This window comes from Alosa sapidissima, chromosome 13, assembly GCF_018492685.1.
Source record: "Alosa sapidissima isolate fAloSap1 chromosome 13, fAloSap1.pri, whole genome shotgun sequence".
In the NCBI taxonomy this organism is placed as follows: domain Eukaryota; kingdom Metazoa; phylum Chordata; class Actinopteri; order Clupeiformes; family Clupeidae; genus Alosa; species Alosa sapidissima.
The window spans coordinates 27,467,121-27,484,481 of NC_055969.1; the positions used below are offsets into that span (position 1 = coordinate 27,467,121).

Below are 17,361 nucleotides of genomic sequence, written 5' to 3' on the forward strand. Positions count from 1 at the left end.
AACCTTTGAAGACACCTTCAGTTCCACCCGGACATTTCTGATAAGTTACAATTGTTTGTACGTTTGGCATACGAAAGTGTTTCTTTTACTGTTGAAGCTGCTCTGTTATCAGACGGAATAGTGTTTACTGTAAGAGAGCGACCTAATGCCACATATAGAGTTCGGGTAGGCACTAGGTGAACTAAATATTATTATCTGCAAAAATATCCTTTTCGTCAACGAGAAAGCTGCTTGACAGCCTTTTTTACCCTGCCTTGCTAAAGTTCAATTTGTTTGTAGCTAGATAAATAATGTTGGCTTCGCAGTTCATCAACGTTGATCAACCAAAATAGTGATGAATGTTATTGTCAGTATTTATGAACTGTTATCTGCGTAATACAACTTGCATCTTGTAATGCTACCTACCTGCAGTAGTGCTAAAGGTTTCAAGAGCACCTTTTGAACATTCTAACATAAGATTCCGTTCCGCAACAATTCAAGGTTCTAAAAATCCCAGATATTCTTTAGAACGTTAATTTCCGACATATTGTGAATGTGGATAATACAGTGCGTTTATTTAATGTTTAAAATAAAAATGTTAAGTTGCAATTGGTGAATAAACTGTTTTGAGAGGCATTACCTTGCGTTTAGCCTTCACTACAACCCTGGACCTGATTAGGGAAGGCGTCTTTGTGCCACAGAATTGGAACCATCCAGGTGTAAATTAGACATTTCTGGGAAACTTCTAGTGCCCACTGCCCAGCAAAGCTGTTATATTGTTCTATATTTATGTTTAAATGTAAGAGATTAGACCACTATTCCTCCTTTTTGTCTCTTTTGTCAAAGCATTATTAGACCGAGGGAGAATGCCCACATGTGCAGAATGTGGATCCACTAAAGTGGTGGAGGATGACTTGTACTCAGAGAGGACACTTGTGTGCGAAGACTGCGGGTCGGTTGTTGCCGCGGAACACCTCACGACAACAAGAAGCGAGGAGGAGCAAGGCACATGTATGTATATATTTGGACAAAAGCTTAGCCATAACCATGTATGTCATGTATGTCATCTGTTGTTTATTATCTACCTCCTCCCACTTGGCACTATCCTCAGGCAACATGGTGTTCAATTTCACTGCTATGCTGAAGATACCCAGCTCTGACATAACCCACTGCCATTCGTCTGCTAGCTGCAATTACTGCCTGCCTCCATGACATAAACTTGTGGATGACACAAAACTACCTGAAGCTGTATAGCAGTAAGACTCAGCTGCTAGTGGTTGGCTCCAAATCAGCTCTTGCTAAGATGGAACCTTTCACCCTTTGTGTAGGTGGTAGCACCATCCCTTGCTCCAACCAGGTCAAGAGCCTTGGTGTCATACTGGACAATACACTTTCATTTAGTGCACACATAAGCAGTATGTCTCGAAGTGCCTTTTTCCATCTAAGGAACATTGCACGGCTTCGCCCAGCGCTCACCCAGCAGAGTGCAGAAGTTCTTGTAAATGCGTATGTGACATCCCGTCTTGACTACTGTAATTCCATCTTGTCTGGAATCCCTAATAAACTATTCCATCGGCTCCAACTGATTCAGAATTCTGCAGCTAGGATTGTAATAGGCTCCAAATCCACTAGCCATGTTACACCATTGTTTATGCAACTGCACTGGCTTCCAGTTGCCTACAGAATACATTTTAAAGTCTGCTCCTGGCATGCAAGGCCCTGCACAGTTATACCCCCACCTACCTCACTGATCTCCTGGAAGTTAACACCCCTGCCCGCTTACTGAGGTCCTCCTCAGCAGGCCTACTGCATTCCCTAATGTGAACCTCAGCACCCTGGGAGAGAGGGCTTTCAGCTACATCGCCCCCAAGCTGTCGAATTCACTGCCAGACTACATCAGACACTGTGACTCAATTACTGACTTTAAAAACAGACTTAAAACCTACCTCTTCAAGATGGCTTATGGACTGACTGACTGACTTTTATTTTTTATTTTTCATGTTATGAGACTTAAGGCGCTTTCAATAAAATTATTATTATTATTATTATTTATTAAAAGTTCAATAAAATTATTATTATTATTATTATGTACTCCTCTAGATCAGTGTTTCCCAAACTTTTTTTCTGGGGACCCACTTTTTAAAAATGACAGACCATCGCGGCCCATTTCACTTCAGATCTAACATGCAACCACCAATATTGTTTTAGGCCACAGGTTTTCAAACTTTTATATGCCCCCCCTAACCATTCTACAGTGCCATATACGTAATAGCGCCTATGTCTTGCCTACTACCACTACTATTACAGGGATTGGTGATGCACTGACTCAGTTTCCCACAACTCTGCAATCTCAATTACACATGAAACAATGTTAAATATTTTCAAAGCTATAAAATTCTCGCTCAGTTTTGTACAAACACGCAACCTCAGGTTTTCCTCATCCTGCTTTGAACACAGTTGTGTTGCATTTTGGGCACCATCAGCGTGGAAAGTTACCTAAAAGATCACGTTTTAATGCGCATTCGAGAGTTTGGGGATATTCTTGCATTCTACGCAATCGTCACTCTTTAAAATAGTAAGCTGTTCCTGTATATCTAAAGAGAGATGTTGTAGACTACGTTGCGTTGCAGAGAAATGGATCCATAACAGCGTTAATTCCGATGTAAACATAGCAAATAACTCAAGTCGTTATATTGTAGCCTATTTCTGGAGGTTTCTTTGGAAAGTTGAATCCGCAAGTTAAGTGTTTGTAGGCCTAAGGCTGTGTATTGATGTTGTGACAAGCTATGTTGTTGTAATAATGTGAAATGAATAAATATCAGAACAGGAGGCTTTTGCGCAATAGCCAAAAGATAATGCGCTTTTACTGTAGCCTAGTAGAGTTTGCGAGGTGGAAAACAAGAGGAAATAATAGCTTTTAAAATGTCAATTTAAATTGTAGCCTTATATAATGCACTGGTGTGCATTTTAAATCCGAAATAATAAGGAATGTGAGGAGGCTGCTATTAACTTTAAAGAGTGCATCTACAATTGAAACTATCAGCCTATGACGCAAATTTAATAGCCATGCCCGGTACAGGATGTGTGCTTTAGTTGACAGCATGGTCAACTATGATCTAGACTAGATAGTACAAAGTACCTAACTAGCGATTACAACATTTGACTCCGGGGTCTTTGTTGAATGCTGAGCAGTTTGTCAATGCGTGTGTATCTCTGTTTTCAGCGGTTCCATATTATGCCAGCACAGAGGTCACAAAGAAACCCTGCAGAAATCTCATTAAAGGTGGGTCTCATCATTATGATCTGGTGTTTCCTTTTCCTGTAATGTCAATGATCTTATGTTTAATTTATTCTGTGAATAGGTCATGCATTTGATTTTAATAATCCCCCTTGATTTTGTGTGATGTGTGTGAGTAGGCATCAAGAGGGTACGCGCCCTGTGCCGAATCTTCCGATTTCCTAATGACATGGAGGCCAGAACTGTGGAGCTGTTTCAGCAGGCTTACGCCCATCCCACTTTCCTGCAAGTCAGCCTGGACAAAAAAGAGATCTTGGCTGGAGCCTGCATGGTCGCCATTGCCAGGATGAACAATTGGCCCGTTGCCATGGGAACTATCAGCTCGCTGCTTGAGGCCGACGGGACCCTGCTAGGAGCGGTTTATCAGGACCTCACCCAGAGCCTTCATCTTCAGGCGGCCAGCGCAAGTGTCACAGACCTGCTGGAGAACTACTGTCACGGGTGAGTGGAGAGCTGCTTTGAAGTCCTCATCTGGCCTGACGAGCACACCCACATTAAAATGTAGGGTCTGGGCACTCACCGTTCGCAGTGCTCAGTCCGAGGGGCGGGATAATTGGTTGTATTTCAAATTCTCTCTGCACGCAATAGGACAGCGCTATGAGTCCCATGCGTTTCCCACCAGCGGAGCTAGTTGGCTAGTTCAAACTTTTGCCAACTTAATAAAAGCTTAACTCGTGTCACACTGTTCGCCAACAGCAACATTATCTTATTTGTTTTCAAGTAGCAGGGAATTCAAGCCAAACCGCTGCAACTCTGCCATCAATCATTATGTTAAGCCCGCCTGTTAAGTAACGACTCTATACATGATTTGATTGGCCTGATAGAAGTTTAATTTTTCGAGCTCACAAGCCAACGGAGAGTTGCTAGACTAGCCCTGGCAGCAAATGTAATTTGCTGCACATTCCCACTGTTAGGGGACCGTTTGAGGCTATGCTCCCGATTCTAATCAGTAACCATGTTATCAATGTGTCAAATCAACGTGGAAGTGAGGGTCACACACCACAAAGCTTTGTGTCTACATCAGGGGTCTCCAACCTTTTTGGGAATGAGGGCTACCTGAAGGACTAGAAATCATATGGAGGGCTAGTCATTTGAAACAAACATACCCTCGCCCCTTTTTTGCAATTGTAATCCTCCTTAATAATAGGAAGGAAGCTGTTATAATAAATTATCAATATTATGTCTTTATATATTGCGCAACTGTATTATCATCTGATTCCTCAATACTTCAATATCAATATGCAACACTAACATTTTTGTTCAGTTTGTTCATTTCAAAGTTTGCATGGGGAATCTAATCTATTTTTTTTTAAACAAAAAAGCAATCTTTTTTGTACAATAATTTAGGTTACAATTTTTAGCATTACCCACCATTATGAATTCAGGGGCTGTTTAAGTTCTAATTTCAGTAAACAATTTGGTTTTAACATTTCAATAGTAATCGCCCACACCACCCTATGAAGACGCCTTTTAGGCCTATAGTTATTGCACACCTGAAATCTCTCCATGAGCTGACAAAAAACACTTTGTTTTTCACCAGGTAGTGCACAGTCCTATTGCATGGCATGCATGCCACAACATTTTCAGTGCTATTGCTATGCCAGTAGCCTACAGAGCTGAAAAGGCCTGTGAGCTAAAGCAATTGTTTTTCAGTCCTTGAACAATCATGCAAGAACCGTATGGGACGAACACGGAATGGCCACACAACTTTTGCAAAGATATGCTTCCATTGGCTACACCAGACGAGCAAGTTTTTCCCCATTTACTGTCTATGCGTGCGAGCAGCGTGTACGCTCCGCTTCCGTTGTTGTTTAAAGACGGAATTGGAAACGGATTTGGAGCCAAAGGCTAAAATTTAACCCGGCGACAATTTGTAAGGTATCACCAATATCAATTTAATGTTACAGATGTATGGCTACATACATTCTTAAAATGGCTCTGGTCTAGAATTAAATATCTACTAAAAAACTTCACAATGGAGCGTGTTTTTAGAGTGTGCTCTGCAGGCGACTCGTTGGCTATTTTTAGAAGGTGCGCTGGGGGCGCCTCATAGTGGGTAGCCTGCGGGCACCGTTTTGGAGACCACTGGTCTACATGCAGTCAAGCCAGCAAGATGATATAGAGGAGAGGTAGAGAGGCAGTTTTCACCTAGAAAAGTAGTTTCCCGTTCCATTCCCATATGATGTTACTGATCAACCTGCTAAATCCTGCTGTACTGTTATCTAGAGCTGTACCAATTATTTGATTAAGGATTAGCATACATGGGCTACAAATGCTGGTAATCGTAACAGACTCTTACCCATCCATCCATCCATCCATCCATCCATCTGTGTCTGTTGGCCACCGTTGACAGTACCCTGTTTCTGGATGCCCACTGACACTTGCAGATGACCTCTGAGAGTCCTGTGCCCCTCAGATTGAATCTTAAGGTCGATGTGGTGGGCGTGGAGTTCGCCGAGACGCCCCAGCGCCTGACCGAGAGGGCCACGGCGTTGGTGGAGCTGGCTGGAGACACCTGGTTGGTCACAGGTCGCCACCCGGTACGCGTCATGCTAGCTGCTGTCTTCGTGGCCTGGCAGTCTCTCCGGCCAGCAGTAAGTAGACGCAAAGTCCTTTTAGGCAAGTCCCTCCACTCGGCGGCCATATTGCAATGCTTTTTGGCCACTTATCGGGCATCTATTTCGGCAGAAATGCGCATGCGCAAGGCTTCATGACACCAACCTAGCTCCAGCGGCGAGATCATAACACATGATTGGCACAATGTCTTCACAACATACCACATTATTGGGTCAACGTATTTACAACACACCACATGATTGGCTCAATGTATTCACATGTCAATGTTTTGCCGCGGAAGGGGTGGGATATGTGTAGACAACTGCCATTTTGGCGTTACAAACTAACCCCATGCATTTCTATGGAGGATTTTTTGAGTGCTGTCTCTCCTCATTAGAAAGTCTCTGGTAGAGCTGCACGATTTGGGGAAAATATCTAAATGTGATTTTTAGAAATGTAACCAATATTGCGATTGCGATATCATTTTTGAAAGTCAATACTCCACATTTTGCTTTATGTTGGGCCATCCCATTCTTGATTCTTCCTTTTTTTCTTGTCCCCAGACTCGTATGAAGGTGTCCCTGCTGCAGTTCTGTCGACTGGCGAAGGTGGCGGAGGGCTACCGTGTGGCCTGTGAGCGGCTAAAGGAGCTAAAGGACATGCTGTGCAAGCTGGGCGCCGAGCTGCCGTGGCTGAGGGGGGGTAAGGTGGAGCCGCGAAAGCTCCCCGCCCTAGTGGAGGACATTCTGAAGCACAGGCGCCAGCTGCTGGCCATGGCCATGAAAAGCCATGAGGAAGCCCTGCAGGCTACCGCTAATTCCAACCCGAATGCAACAGTGACCGTTTACTGCAGGTCTCCACTGGGAGAGAGTGCGCCAGTGTCCACGGAGACCATGCTAGAGGTCAGAAACAGGCCTGGACCCACGGAAAATGCACCCACCTCCCACAACAAGCCCACGCTACAAGAAATCACGCATGCCGCTGGTGACATGGCTGTATCAGCAGAGACTGCTCTCACACCTGGCAGTGTGCCTGCAGTGCCCTGTTCGACCCGCACCGCAGCCCAGGTAGACCCACCTGGCTCAGGTAGAGCTCTGTCTGAAGTACACCTGGCAGAGGCTGGCCCTGAGTGCCTGAGATCAGCTGGTGTGAAGAGGAGAGCAGGACAGACGGACACATTTATTGGAGCAGACGGAAAGGAAGTGGAGGAGGAGAGGGCGCCCCCTGCTGGACAGAGCCCTCAGTGCAGCGCTGAGCTCCCAGAGGACCACTGGGGCAAGAGACAGCTGTTCGTACCCCCCTGCGTACTGCTGCCGTCCAAGCGGCCGAGAACGGAGCGAGGACCCGACGTGACGGGCGACGAGGAGATCTCCGACTCCGAGATCGAGACCTACATCCGTACATCTGCAGAGATCCAAGACGTCCTGGAGACCCAGAAGTGGATTATACAGGAAGAGCAGATTAAGGCCCAGCAGAAGGCAAACTAACATCTAACATTCCTCAGTTTGGCATATTTATTTATACCCTAGTATGTTTTATTATTATTTTCATTATTATTTGTTTAGTCTGGAGGCTGGTGAAATCGGAATGTACTACATTATTCATGTGTCTGCACTTTTCTTTAAGAATAAAAATACAATTTATTTATATAGCAAAAATATATTGAAGTGCTGCTACAGTTTTGTGGAGCCTGTGGTGACCGTTCCCAAGGGTTTTATCAGACTCTGAAAGGGCATGTACACATGTGATTTAATTTGTCAAATAAAGTGTTTTGTAACTTGTTTGATTCTAAAGTTTCTTTGATTGCTTTGTTTGTTGTTGTTGTAGAAACTGTGGTTCCCTTTCCCAAGAGATTAATTCGAGAGATACTGTATGTGTGGCATCTTAAATGGGTTCTATCAAGGTTCTTAAACCAGTTCAATTCAGGAACCCTTGAACCTTGGTGCTATCTAGTGAACCAGCCTTAATTTCAACCAGTTTTAGACAGAACCAAGGATGTGCAATTAACAGAGTGTACTGCGTCTTATGGAACCAAGGATGTGCAATTAACAGAGTGTACTGCCTCTATAACTCAACTGTAGAATGACTTGCCCAAACAACAATGTTTTTGGTGCCAGCTCTCAACTAACTTTTCAGGTTCCGATGCCATTTTACGCTCCGCAGGGTTGAGCATGTGGAGCATGGACCAGAATGGAGCTGGTTGTCAGTTGGTGGAAAAGGGGGGTGTGTGTTCCAGCTCAGCAGTGGGCCGTCCATCACCCAGTCATCTCTCTGCCATCTTGTGTGTGTGTGTTTACGGACACGTGGTGTGTTACCCCAACGGCCACTCCAAGGCTCTTTGAGGAGTGCGTGCTTAATCAGAAGCAGCCCATCGCAATCAGCTTGGTAATGCTTAGAAGAGCATTGGAGAGTATCTACCACCATGATGAACTGATTCAGAGCTCGTCCCAATCAATCTGTCTCCATCAGGGGCTAATTGTAATTGGAGTTTGGAAGAGATGTCATCTGTTTTGTGTTTGTTTCCATGTTTTCCCAGTTCTTCCAGTGAAGACATGTCTTAGTGGCTCTCTCTTCTGGACACTCGTCCACACTTAGTTTCAACCCTCAGGACTACGACGTGGACACGTGCAGTGGAGGCGCTGATATAATGAGACACACAAAAACATTACGGAAAAAAAAGTGCTAGTACTGAGACGTTTCTCACTGAAAACCGATTTCCTACCAAAAAGGCTGTTTTATCTTTCTTGAATTATGGTTCACCTGAATTCTGCTGCGGTGAGTTTGAAATTTAAATGAAATATGTTAAGTTAAATAAATGTGAGTGCTAGACACCAGGTACTTGAAATCTGCTTTTATTTCTCTTTAGATTGTCCATATTGTGCGCAAAACAGCAAAGAAACAATACATAATTTGACCAACAGATGAAATTCACCTTCCTTTGACGATAAGGTCAGCATGGCAACCAAGGCTCCGTCCTGTATTTGGGATTCAGTTTGATACTGATGTTATTAGTTGGCATATAGCAGATTGTACTCTTTTTTTTTCCCCCGTAAGTGTCTGATATAGTTAAAACTAAATTAATTTGAGTTGAAACATGATTCGTTTTATGTGTGGGCATAATGCAAGGCTTTTTTTGTCATTCTATTTACATGTACAAACATTTATTTATAGTCATTCTGTACTGCTTTTCTAGAGCTTCATCACAATTCTGGTTCTAACAAAGCCAAGGGACAATAATATATCACAAGTTCATCACCATCATCACACATGACACATCACTTCAGCAAAAAAAGTGATAATTAAGAGCAGCCAGCTCTGTTTACGATTTGAGCATCCCGTTGTGAGTCAATATCAAATCATAAGCTGTAGCATGGCATCAAATAGCTAATTCCAACATAGCAAGCTGTGTTACAAAGCATCTAATAGCTTACTCCAATGTTTCACATACAGTAGCTTAACGTGGCAAACAGGCATGTGAGGATGTGGAAATGGCTGATGATAGCAGGATGTAGAAGGCTTTGTGCCCCAGAGAGACAGCATTCTATGTTTAGATGTGTGTTTGTGTGTGTGTGAATGTGTGTGTCTGTGCATGTACATGTAAGTGTGCATGTTTTTGTGCATGTGTGTGTGTGTGCCTGTAGGACAACGCCACCCTAATGTATCTGCTGCCTCACAAGCATCCACATCCGCTGTGTGTGTGAGGAGGGGGCCGTCCACTGCTGCTGATATGCGTGTGTATGTTGTGTTTGTGTGTGTGTGTGTGTGTGTGTGAGAGAGAGAGAGGAGACAGAAAGAGAGAGAGAATACTCCACCACGCTGGCGGTGGCACAGTGATTGGCGCGGATGGAGACGGGCACACGGGCACCTCTCAGAGCACCACGCTGGCGGTGGCACAGTGGTTGGTGCGGATGGAGACGGGCACACGGGCACCTCTCAGAGCACCACGCTGGTGGTGGCATAGTGGTTGGTGCGGATGGAGACGGGCACACGGGCACCTCTCAGAGCACCACGCTGGCGGTGGCACAGTGGTTGGCGCGGATCCCGATGCGGCGGTGGCAGGTGAGCATCTTGCGCAACTCTGTGCGGAAGCGGTCGTGCAGCCAGGCGTAGAGGAAGGGGTTGCAGCACGCCGAGCTCATGGCGCACAGGTGGCACAGCAGCTGGATGAGCAGGAAGTGGCGCTTGTTGATGAGGCGGATGTCGATGTCGCGCAGCACGTTGAACACGTGGATGGGCAGCCAGCACGCTCCGAACGCCGCCACCAGGAGCGCCACGAGTCGGAAGGTCTTCCGCTTGCGGGCCCGCTGCGCCTCGGCCTGGTCGCGCGTCCGGTGGCCCGGCGCCACGCAGTTGCGCAGCTTGACTGAGATGCACAGGTAGGAGACGCAGACGGCCGACAGCGGCAGCACATAGGTCAGCAGCAGAGTGGCGTAGGCGTACGCCAGCCGCTCCGTCTCCTGGCCCAGCCAGAACTCCTCGCAGATGGTCAGCCCGGCGTCGCGGAACTCCACGTGGTAGGTGTGCGCCACGGCGGGCGCCACCAGCCCGCAGGACAGCAGCCAGATGCCCGTCAGCACGTAGGCGCACGCCGCCACCGAGATGCGCTTCTTCAGGGGATGGACCGTGGCATAGTACCTGCCGAGAGGGAGAGAGAGAGAGAGAGAAAGAGAGAAAGAGAGGGAGAGAAAGAGAGAGAGGGAGAGGGAGAGAAAGAGGGAGAGAGAGAAAGAGAGGGAGAGGGAGGGAGAGAAAGAGAGTGAGGGAGAGAAAGAGAGAGAGGGGGAGAAAGAGAGAGAGGGAGGGAGAGAAAGAGAGAGAGGGGGGGAGAAAGAGAGAGAGGGCACCATCAGTTTACTGCTCAGGCAAAGACAGGTCTAGACTCAGGGAGGACAGTTACAGCTGAGAGTTGCTGGTAGCACAGGTGTTTAACTGAAATACTTTTCATCCAACAATGATGTTTATTTCACAGAGGACATAAGTCACTTTACTCAGAAAACGTTGTGCTTTGTGGTGTTTTCTAGTGTCGGTGCAACGGGAAAAAATGATTCACCATTGGACAACACATGATGTAGCAATACTTTTTGGACAATAATTGCTGGCTTCTTGGTCACCTCTGTACATGCGAAAAATTAACTCATTTAACCATTTATTTTAACAATATCATCGCGATATATCGTTGGTATGAAAGAATATATTTATTATTAATTTATCTGCGGTGCCCCCACACACACACACACTTTAACTCCTGTGTGAGTGTGTGTGTGTGTGTGTTAATCTGCTCACCTGTCCACAGCTATGGCGGTGAGAGTGAACACCGACACGTAGACGGTGACGGGCTGGATGAGGAACACCAGGTAGCACATGTAGCGTCCGAACACCCACCCGCGGGGGTTGAAGGCGTACGCCAGCGTGAACGGGACGCATGTGACGCACATGAGCATGTCGGAGAAGGCCAGGTTCCCGATGAAGAAGTTGGTGACGTTGTGCATCTTGCGCGTGCGGCAGATGACGTAGAGCAGCAGGTAGTTTCCGAACACGCCCACCAGCACCACCAGGGCGTAGCAGGGGATAATCAGCGGCTTGAACACCTGGAGCAGAGCCACATCCGCAAACGGGTAGGTGTAGTTCGCCGCCGAGCCGTTCCGCGCGGCCCCGTCGTAGCCGTCGAGGGCGCTGGATGTCCCTTCGTTGGGTGGCAGTGCCTGGGCAGCAGACGGGGTTGGCACACCAATGCTCTGCTGTCCGCTACCCTCCATATCCAACCAACAGGGCTCAGTCTCAGCGTTGGTCCTGTAAGGCTCTCATCAGAACCTCTGGGACAAAGAGAACAGATAGACAGAGTTGGGCCTGTTATTGCCAACAGCGTTGGAGAAGGAAGACAACCTGATGGCAGGTCAAACAGGAAGTACAAGGAGTCTAAAGCAGGGGAGATGACTCATAAATGATGATAATCATCATCTTTAATTCTTTCATTAGAAATTTGATATTACTTACTGCATGATATTTATTTTTGAATCAATACTGTTTGTAGTCATCAGCTATAACCAGCACCCCCACTTCAGTCCCAAACCATAAATCTTTTCCTTCCAAGAAGGAGCTTCTTAGTGTACTTCTGAACAAAAGAACGAGATGGCTCATTCAACCAAAAACATATTTGTAAGACTCTACACTGGCTTCAATCCAGTAGGGTACCTCAAAATTGTGAAGGCCAAACAATTCAGCCATGACAGCATCTCAAATAGACTGTGAGGATTATAGCAACTGGACGTCCCTAACAACACATATCTTGCCATGAACAGTGATGCACTTTGAGGAGAAGAACTGCTGCACTTCTGAAAAAGGATTTGAATCCAATGTCTCTTTTAACATCAGCCAATCTTGCCAATCAGCCCGACAGGCTTTTGTTACGTATTAAAATAAACCACAGGAAACTGTTACATAACTTTCAGAGACCATAATCATGGACAATTTGATTCATTTTATTATATCTACCAAAAGAACATAGTCTGAAATGAACATTAAATGCTCAGTATCTGAATGGAAAAGTGCATCATGACTAAGTCTATATTATCTGAAAAATAGCTGGTGCACACACAAGCATAATTATTCTCTCTCTGGAAGGGCTGCTCACAGGAAGGTGTGAATGCGCATCAATATTATAGGGACACCAGGCAACGTTTTCGTGTTACTCATCTTCGTAAGTCGGTATATGGTTAAATGACACATTACAGGGCGAATGAAGTCTCTCTCGCCCGCCCCTACTGCCTGTAGGAAGAATATTTGTCTTGCAAGTTCAGTGTATCGTACCCGCTGGACCCCCTGGAGTCTCGTTTTAAATGTCAGGCCCCTTGGAAGTCTACCAATGAAATGTGGAGATACGTTGAGCCTCGTAAATGGTGTAAAACAGTGATTTATTTGCATGGCTAGGCCGATGCCGAGGCACCCCCATTGAAAAAGCTTTTGGTAGCATCGGCTAACTAGCGCCAGATTTTGGAGTGCAGGGGACAAGCCGAGATGGGCTATGAGACATATGTTCACACTCGGTATCATGTTTCAACACACTCTAGGTCGATATCACACCGGAATTCTCCTTTAAAGGATTAGTTAGTAACGTTTGAGCTTGTGACCCTTAAAAGATTAGTTAGTAACGTTTGCGCTTGTGGCCCCAGCAGTGCCATATTGTATCTTCACACCTTAACAGCGCTAATAAGACACCAAGAAGCGAATCAATCCCGTGCGTGTGTGTGAAGAGAAGACTCTAAACAGCTGTGCTAATTAACCCAATGGAGCGGCGCTTGACTGATGGAGGAAATGCTTATAATTCCTCTTAATCACATCAAGGCAAATGAATCTCATTTACCTAATGGAAGGCAAACACACACACACAAACAGAGTCATAAATCCCACCAGTTAAGAGGTTAGATAAGACGTAGAGGTAGACCGCCTTAAGTCAGCAGTCATTTACCGAAAAGGCAGACGACAAGGCAATTACCTCAACACATTTCCTAAAGATTGCCAAAGACGGATAAGCACATTTTTTTTTGGTCATCATAGCCTATCCTGGTAGTGAGTGACCTTTATGCTAGGGTATGTTCTGTTGGCCTTTCATTCCGCGCTCACACTTTATAAGGTGCCTTAAGACTTATAGAGTGAGCACAGATGCAGATCTTGCATGAATCCATGTGTGAAATAAAATTATAAATGACTTGCATGATTACACTCATCATACTGCTGTACACATGAAGGTACATGAACTTAAGAGCAGTAGAAGGGGGTCACTTGCTCTTCAGCCTGGTTGGTGCTCATGGAACAGGACGCAGACGTCAAATGAGGAGACCCAAGGTCTCAAAAGCAAACAGCCCAGACACTGAAACTGGGCATTTATTGCTGTGTGAAGGTGATTCACACACAATTATATTTCTTTTCTCCTAGTCCTTTATAGGGAAAAACACTATATTCGGTAACTTCCATAGACATCCAAAATGGGGTGGGATGTATTGGGAGCACTGAGGTGTCAGATGATACTGTAAAAAAATGGTTACATTTTGGCACTCAGAGTTGAGGTAGGAGGGCCCCATGATTTTGCTTAGGCCCCATGGAGGTCTAAACCGGCAATTTTTTTCAGCCAAGTACCCCCTAACCATTTGTATATTTTAAAATCTCACGTACCCCCTGGAGTGCCTTCACATATATACCCTCATTTGAGAACCACTGTGTTAGAGGCTATACGAACACTGTGCTGGTAGTGTGTTTGTGCACGCTGATGGAGTTGAATCAATTCTCTCCGGAAATGGAGCCATTTACAGATGCTTCTTTCCCAGTGTGAGTCAGGGTTCTGTGTCTCTCTCTTGCTATTTTCGAAATAAGGGTGTCCGTTCTGGGTTTAGTGCTGATTGGAGGAGGGTGGCGCTGGAATGATGGGGAGGAAGCATCATGGAGTTATGGAGAGGAAGCATCATGGAGCGATGGAGTGATGGGAGGAAGCATCATGGAGTGATGGAGTGATGGGGAGGAAGCATCATGGAGTTATGGGGAGGAAGCATCATGGAGCGATGGAGTGATGGGGAGGAAGCATCATGGAGTTATGGGGAGGAAGCATCATGGAGTGATGGAGTGATGGGGAGGAAGCATCATGGAGTGATGGAGTGATGGGGAGGAAGCATCATGGAGTGATGGGGAGGAAGCATCATGGAGTGATGGAGCGATGGGGAGGAAGCATCATGGAGTTATGGGGAGGAAGCATCATGGAGTGATGGAATGATGGGGAGGAAGCATCATGGAGCGATGGAGTGATGGGGAGGAAGCATCATGGAGCGATGGGGAGGAAGCATCATGGAGCGATGGGGAGGTCTGAAAAGGTCTCTTTCTTGCCAGCAGCATTACATCATTACATTCAGAACACCACACACACACACACACAGAAATACATGCACAGAACACCCACACACACACAGAAATACATGCACAAAACACACACACACACACACACAGAAATACATGCACAGAACACACACACACACATCACAACATTCAGAACACCACACACACACCCATGTACACACACTCATGCACGCACGCACACCCATGCACACACACACGCATGCACACAAACACACCCACATACCCATACACACACAGAGAGAGAGAGAGAGCGAGCTTAACCCAACCAGTGCAGATTTGGCACTGCCGGAACTGTTCTTAGCCTGCTGTCACTCAGACATGCTGGACATGTTTACTGTAAGATTTCCTGGCGTTGTGTTTGTACTGTATGAAAGCCAGTGCAATCGCATCCATCCTGCTATCATCTCCAGCCCATGAGAAGGGTCTCAATTTGTAGCATATCCTAAACAAAATGAATGAATTTGTAGCATATCCTAAACAAAATGAATGAATTTGAAGCATATCCTAAACTAAATGAATGTCTGTGGCTTCATCTCACTGAGATGACTCTACTATAGGCACATAGGTATGTGATGGAATTGTATAACCTCTGCTGACTTATTTGTTCATGTTACAACAGGATAATAACTGAATTTACTGTATATTTCACTAAAATCTAAAAGATATAAACTGTATGGAATATGTTTAATTGACTGTTAATTGCTTTCCTCACAATGATGGATATAATTATGTCAAAAGCCTAAATAAATGGATTTTCATGACAAACAGCACAGAAAAATGTTTCCACTCTGTCACTTTCTTTCTTTCTTTCTTTTTTTGCTAACTGTAATAATCTAAACTAATTAGGCTATTGCTATTGTTATTGTGGCAGATTTCCCTACATGAAGAGACAGCACAGTAACACGTACACGGTGGCAAAAAAACACATCCTTCGAAATTCCAACAATTTCTGTCAGTGAAATTTCTGTCCAACAATTTCTGTCAGGTCGTAATGGCAAATTATTTTCATTATTATACGTTTTTTCAGTATAGGGTTACAGTAGCCTACAATATAGGGTCCATTATAAGGCTATAGAACAATACAGGGTGACGGTACCATATAGAGTAGCATATATTTCAAACCCACGATTTGAATCGTCCCAGGGAGATACTCGTCTTCAGTCAAGCTCAAGTAATCGGTTGAATATTTCTATAAGTAAAGTAATGAGAGACTCATATCATTATTTTTAAAAGAAAATTATAAAACCGTACATTAGCCTACCTGTTAACGGTCCTCCCGACAGTTGCAATGTTCGGCTGGGCTGAAAGATCGTACCTCGACTTCACCACACGCGCACGCAACTGGGAAATTAACACAATGTGCGGCCGCTTTTTTCACTGCTAGTGAAAGCCGGAGTGAAAGTGCGCGCGCAGAGATACTGAGAAAGCGTCTGTCAGAGAGAGAGAGCGCGAAAGAGAGAGTGAGGTGAATCAACAGATGACATTGAACAATTAATCCAGGGGCGCCTGCAGGAATTAATGCTATGGTACGCATACCTATCACCCCCCCCCCCGCAAAAAGAAATTCACTCGTGAACAATATTTGTCCGTTTTAGGTCCGTGCATTGGTCAGCAAAAAAGTAGCCTACATAGCATAACAACATCCACATGCAATAATACAACGACAATGTCTGCAATGACCTATTCATTTGGACAACTTGATACAGCCCTATACAGGCTAAAGTTACCTTTAGTTTTGTTCTAGCGTAACGTGACGTCTGGCTTTAGTGCAGTCTAACGTTCTGACAAGCACACCAATTGCCTACCTTGTTCTTGCCCATCTGGAATAACTCCTAGCTTTGCTGCCTCCATCCTTTCTGTTTTCGTTGTTTAAACTTGTGATATCCATGATGAGTATTGAGTTAGTTAATTAGCTCAACATTGTGTGCTGATAACCATATATAGATAGCCGAGTAAAAGAAAACAAGTAGCCTGTTGCGTGTCTGCGTGCGCATTTTCTCTCCTGCTCAAACAAAATGCGTGCACGTTAATTTTGATAACGTGTTCACTAACTTTACGTATTAGTAAATGGTAAATAGCCTAATGGCATGCAGCTAAAGGGATACTGTGCATAGTTGGGAAGGTATGGTAGGCCAATTTGGTGTGAATACACACACACACAAGGGAAATTTTATGTTGTTGAGTAGCTTGATGGTACGCACAGGGCGTACGGACGTACACCTGCAGGCGTGCCTGAAGTTGGCTGCATCCTTATGACTTTTATGTCGTTTGAAAGATCAGCTAAATGGCACGTATAATCAAGTCTCTGTAGTCTGTATTATAATTAGGCTAGCCTTTTTTTTTTAAATAATCACATCACTCTTTATTTTTATGTCACCGGCGGCTTTACTGACACCGACTGTTCCCTTCCTCTGTGGCCCTCCTACATCCCTGACCATATCTTAAGCAGGTGATTGATTGAGGTATAGTCTCCATGCTGCTCCCCAAGAATTGATGTGTTGAATGGGTCGATGCGAGGGTTAGGTTACTGCTGTTCCTCTTGATTAGAGACGTCCATCTTGCCGAGCACTGGAGTCTCTAGGCTACTGGAGGGGCTGAAGCCATGCTGCCTGTCAGCAGAAACTGAT

General features: G+C 45.1%; 2 protein-coding genes across 4 annotated transcripts; one reads left to right on the forward strand and one right to left on the reverse strand.

Annotated features, from left to right (window-relative positions):
- Positions 1–28: 28 nt before the first annotated feature.
- brf2 (BRF2 RNA polymerase III transcription initiation factor subunit) lies at positions 29–7,614 on the forward strand. 3 transcript variants are annotated; one of them, XM_042060370.1, is made up of 6 exons: positions 29–165; positions 826–990; positions 3,203–3,262; positions 3,397–3,718; positions 5,694–5,871; positions 6,397–7,614. In XM_042060370.1, the coding sequence occupies exons 2-6, from the start codon at positions 846–848 to the stop codon at positions 7,318–7,320; spliced, it is 1,629 nt and encodes a 542-aa protein (XP_041916304.1). In that variant the 5' UTR covers positions 29–165; positions 826–845; the 3' UTR covers positions 7,321–7,614. The 3 variants fall into 3 exon arrangements, with proteins under 3 accessions (XP_041916304.1, XP_041916303.1, XP_041916305.1); XM_042060369.1 differs by having other exon boundaries at positions 54–176; XM_042060371.1 differs by having other exon boundaries at positions 96–129.
- A 1,933-nt stretch (positions 7,615–9,547) lies between these two features.
- Positions 9,548–16,070, reverse strand: prlhr2b (prolactin releasing hormone receptor 2b). The gene is made up of 3 exons (XM_042060378.1): positions 15,996–16,070; positions 11,117–11,646; positions 9,548–10,468 (listed from the first exon to the last, which is right to left on the reverse strand). The coding sequence occupies exons 2-3, from the start codon at positions 11,587–11,589 to the stop codon at positions 9,832–9,834; spliced, it is 1,110 nt and encodes a 369-aa protein (XP_041916312.1). The 5' UTR covers positions 11,590–11,646; positions 15,996–16,070; the 3' UTR covers positions 9,548–9,831.
- Positions 16,071–17,361: the final 1,291 nt, after the last annotated feature.

What these genes read in the sequence shown, in the direction of transcription:
- brf2 (XM_042060370.1), top strand. Translation starts at nt 846, where the DNA reads ATGCCCACATGTGCAGAATGTGGATCCACTAAAGTGGTGGAGGATGAC. An exon ending in CTGCAGAAATCTCATTAAAG is followed by an intron (nt 3,263 to 3,396) that starts GTGGGTCTCATC and finishes GTGTGTGAGTAG; the next exon opens with GCATCAAGAGGGTACGCGCC. An exon ending in CTGGAGAACTACTGTCACGG is followed by an intron (nt 3,719 to 5,693) that starts GTGAGTGGAGAG and finishes TGTGCCCCTCAG; the next exon opens with ATTGAATCTTAAGGTCGATG.
- prlhr2b (XM_042060378.1), bottom strand. Translation starts at nt 11,589, where the DNA reads ATGGAGGGTAGCGGACAGCAGAGCATTGGTGTGCCAACCCCGTCTGCT. An exon ending in ACCGCCATAGCTGTGGACAG is followed by an intron (nt 10,469 to 11,116) that starts GTGAGCAGATTA and finishes CCCTCTCGGCAG; the next exon opens with GTACTATGCCACGGTCCATC.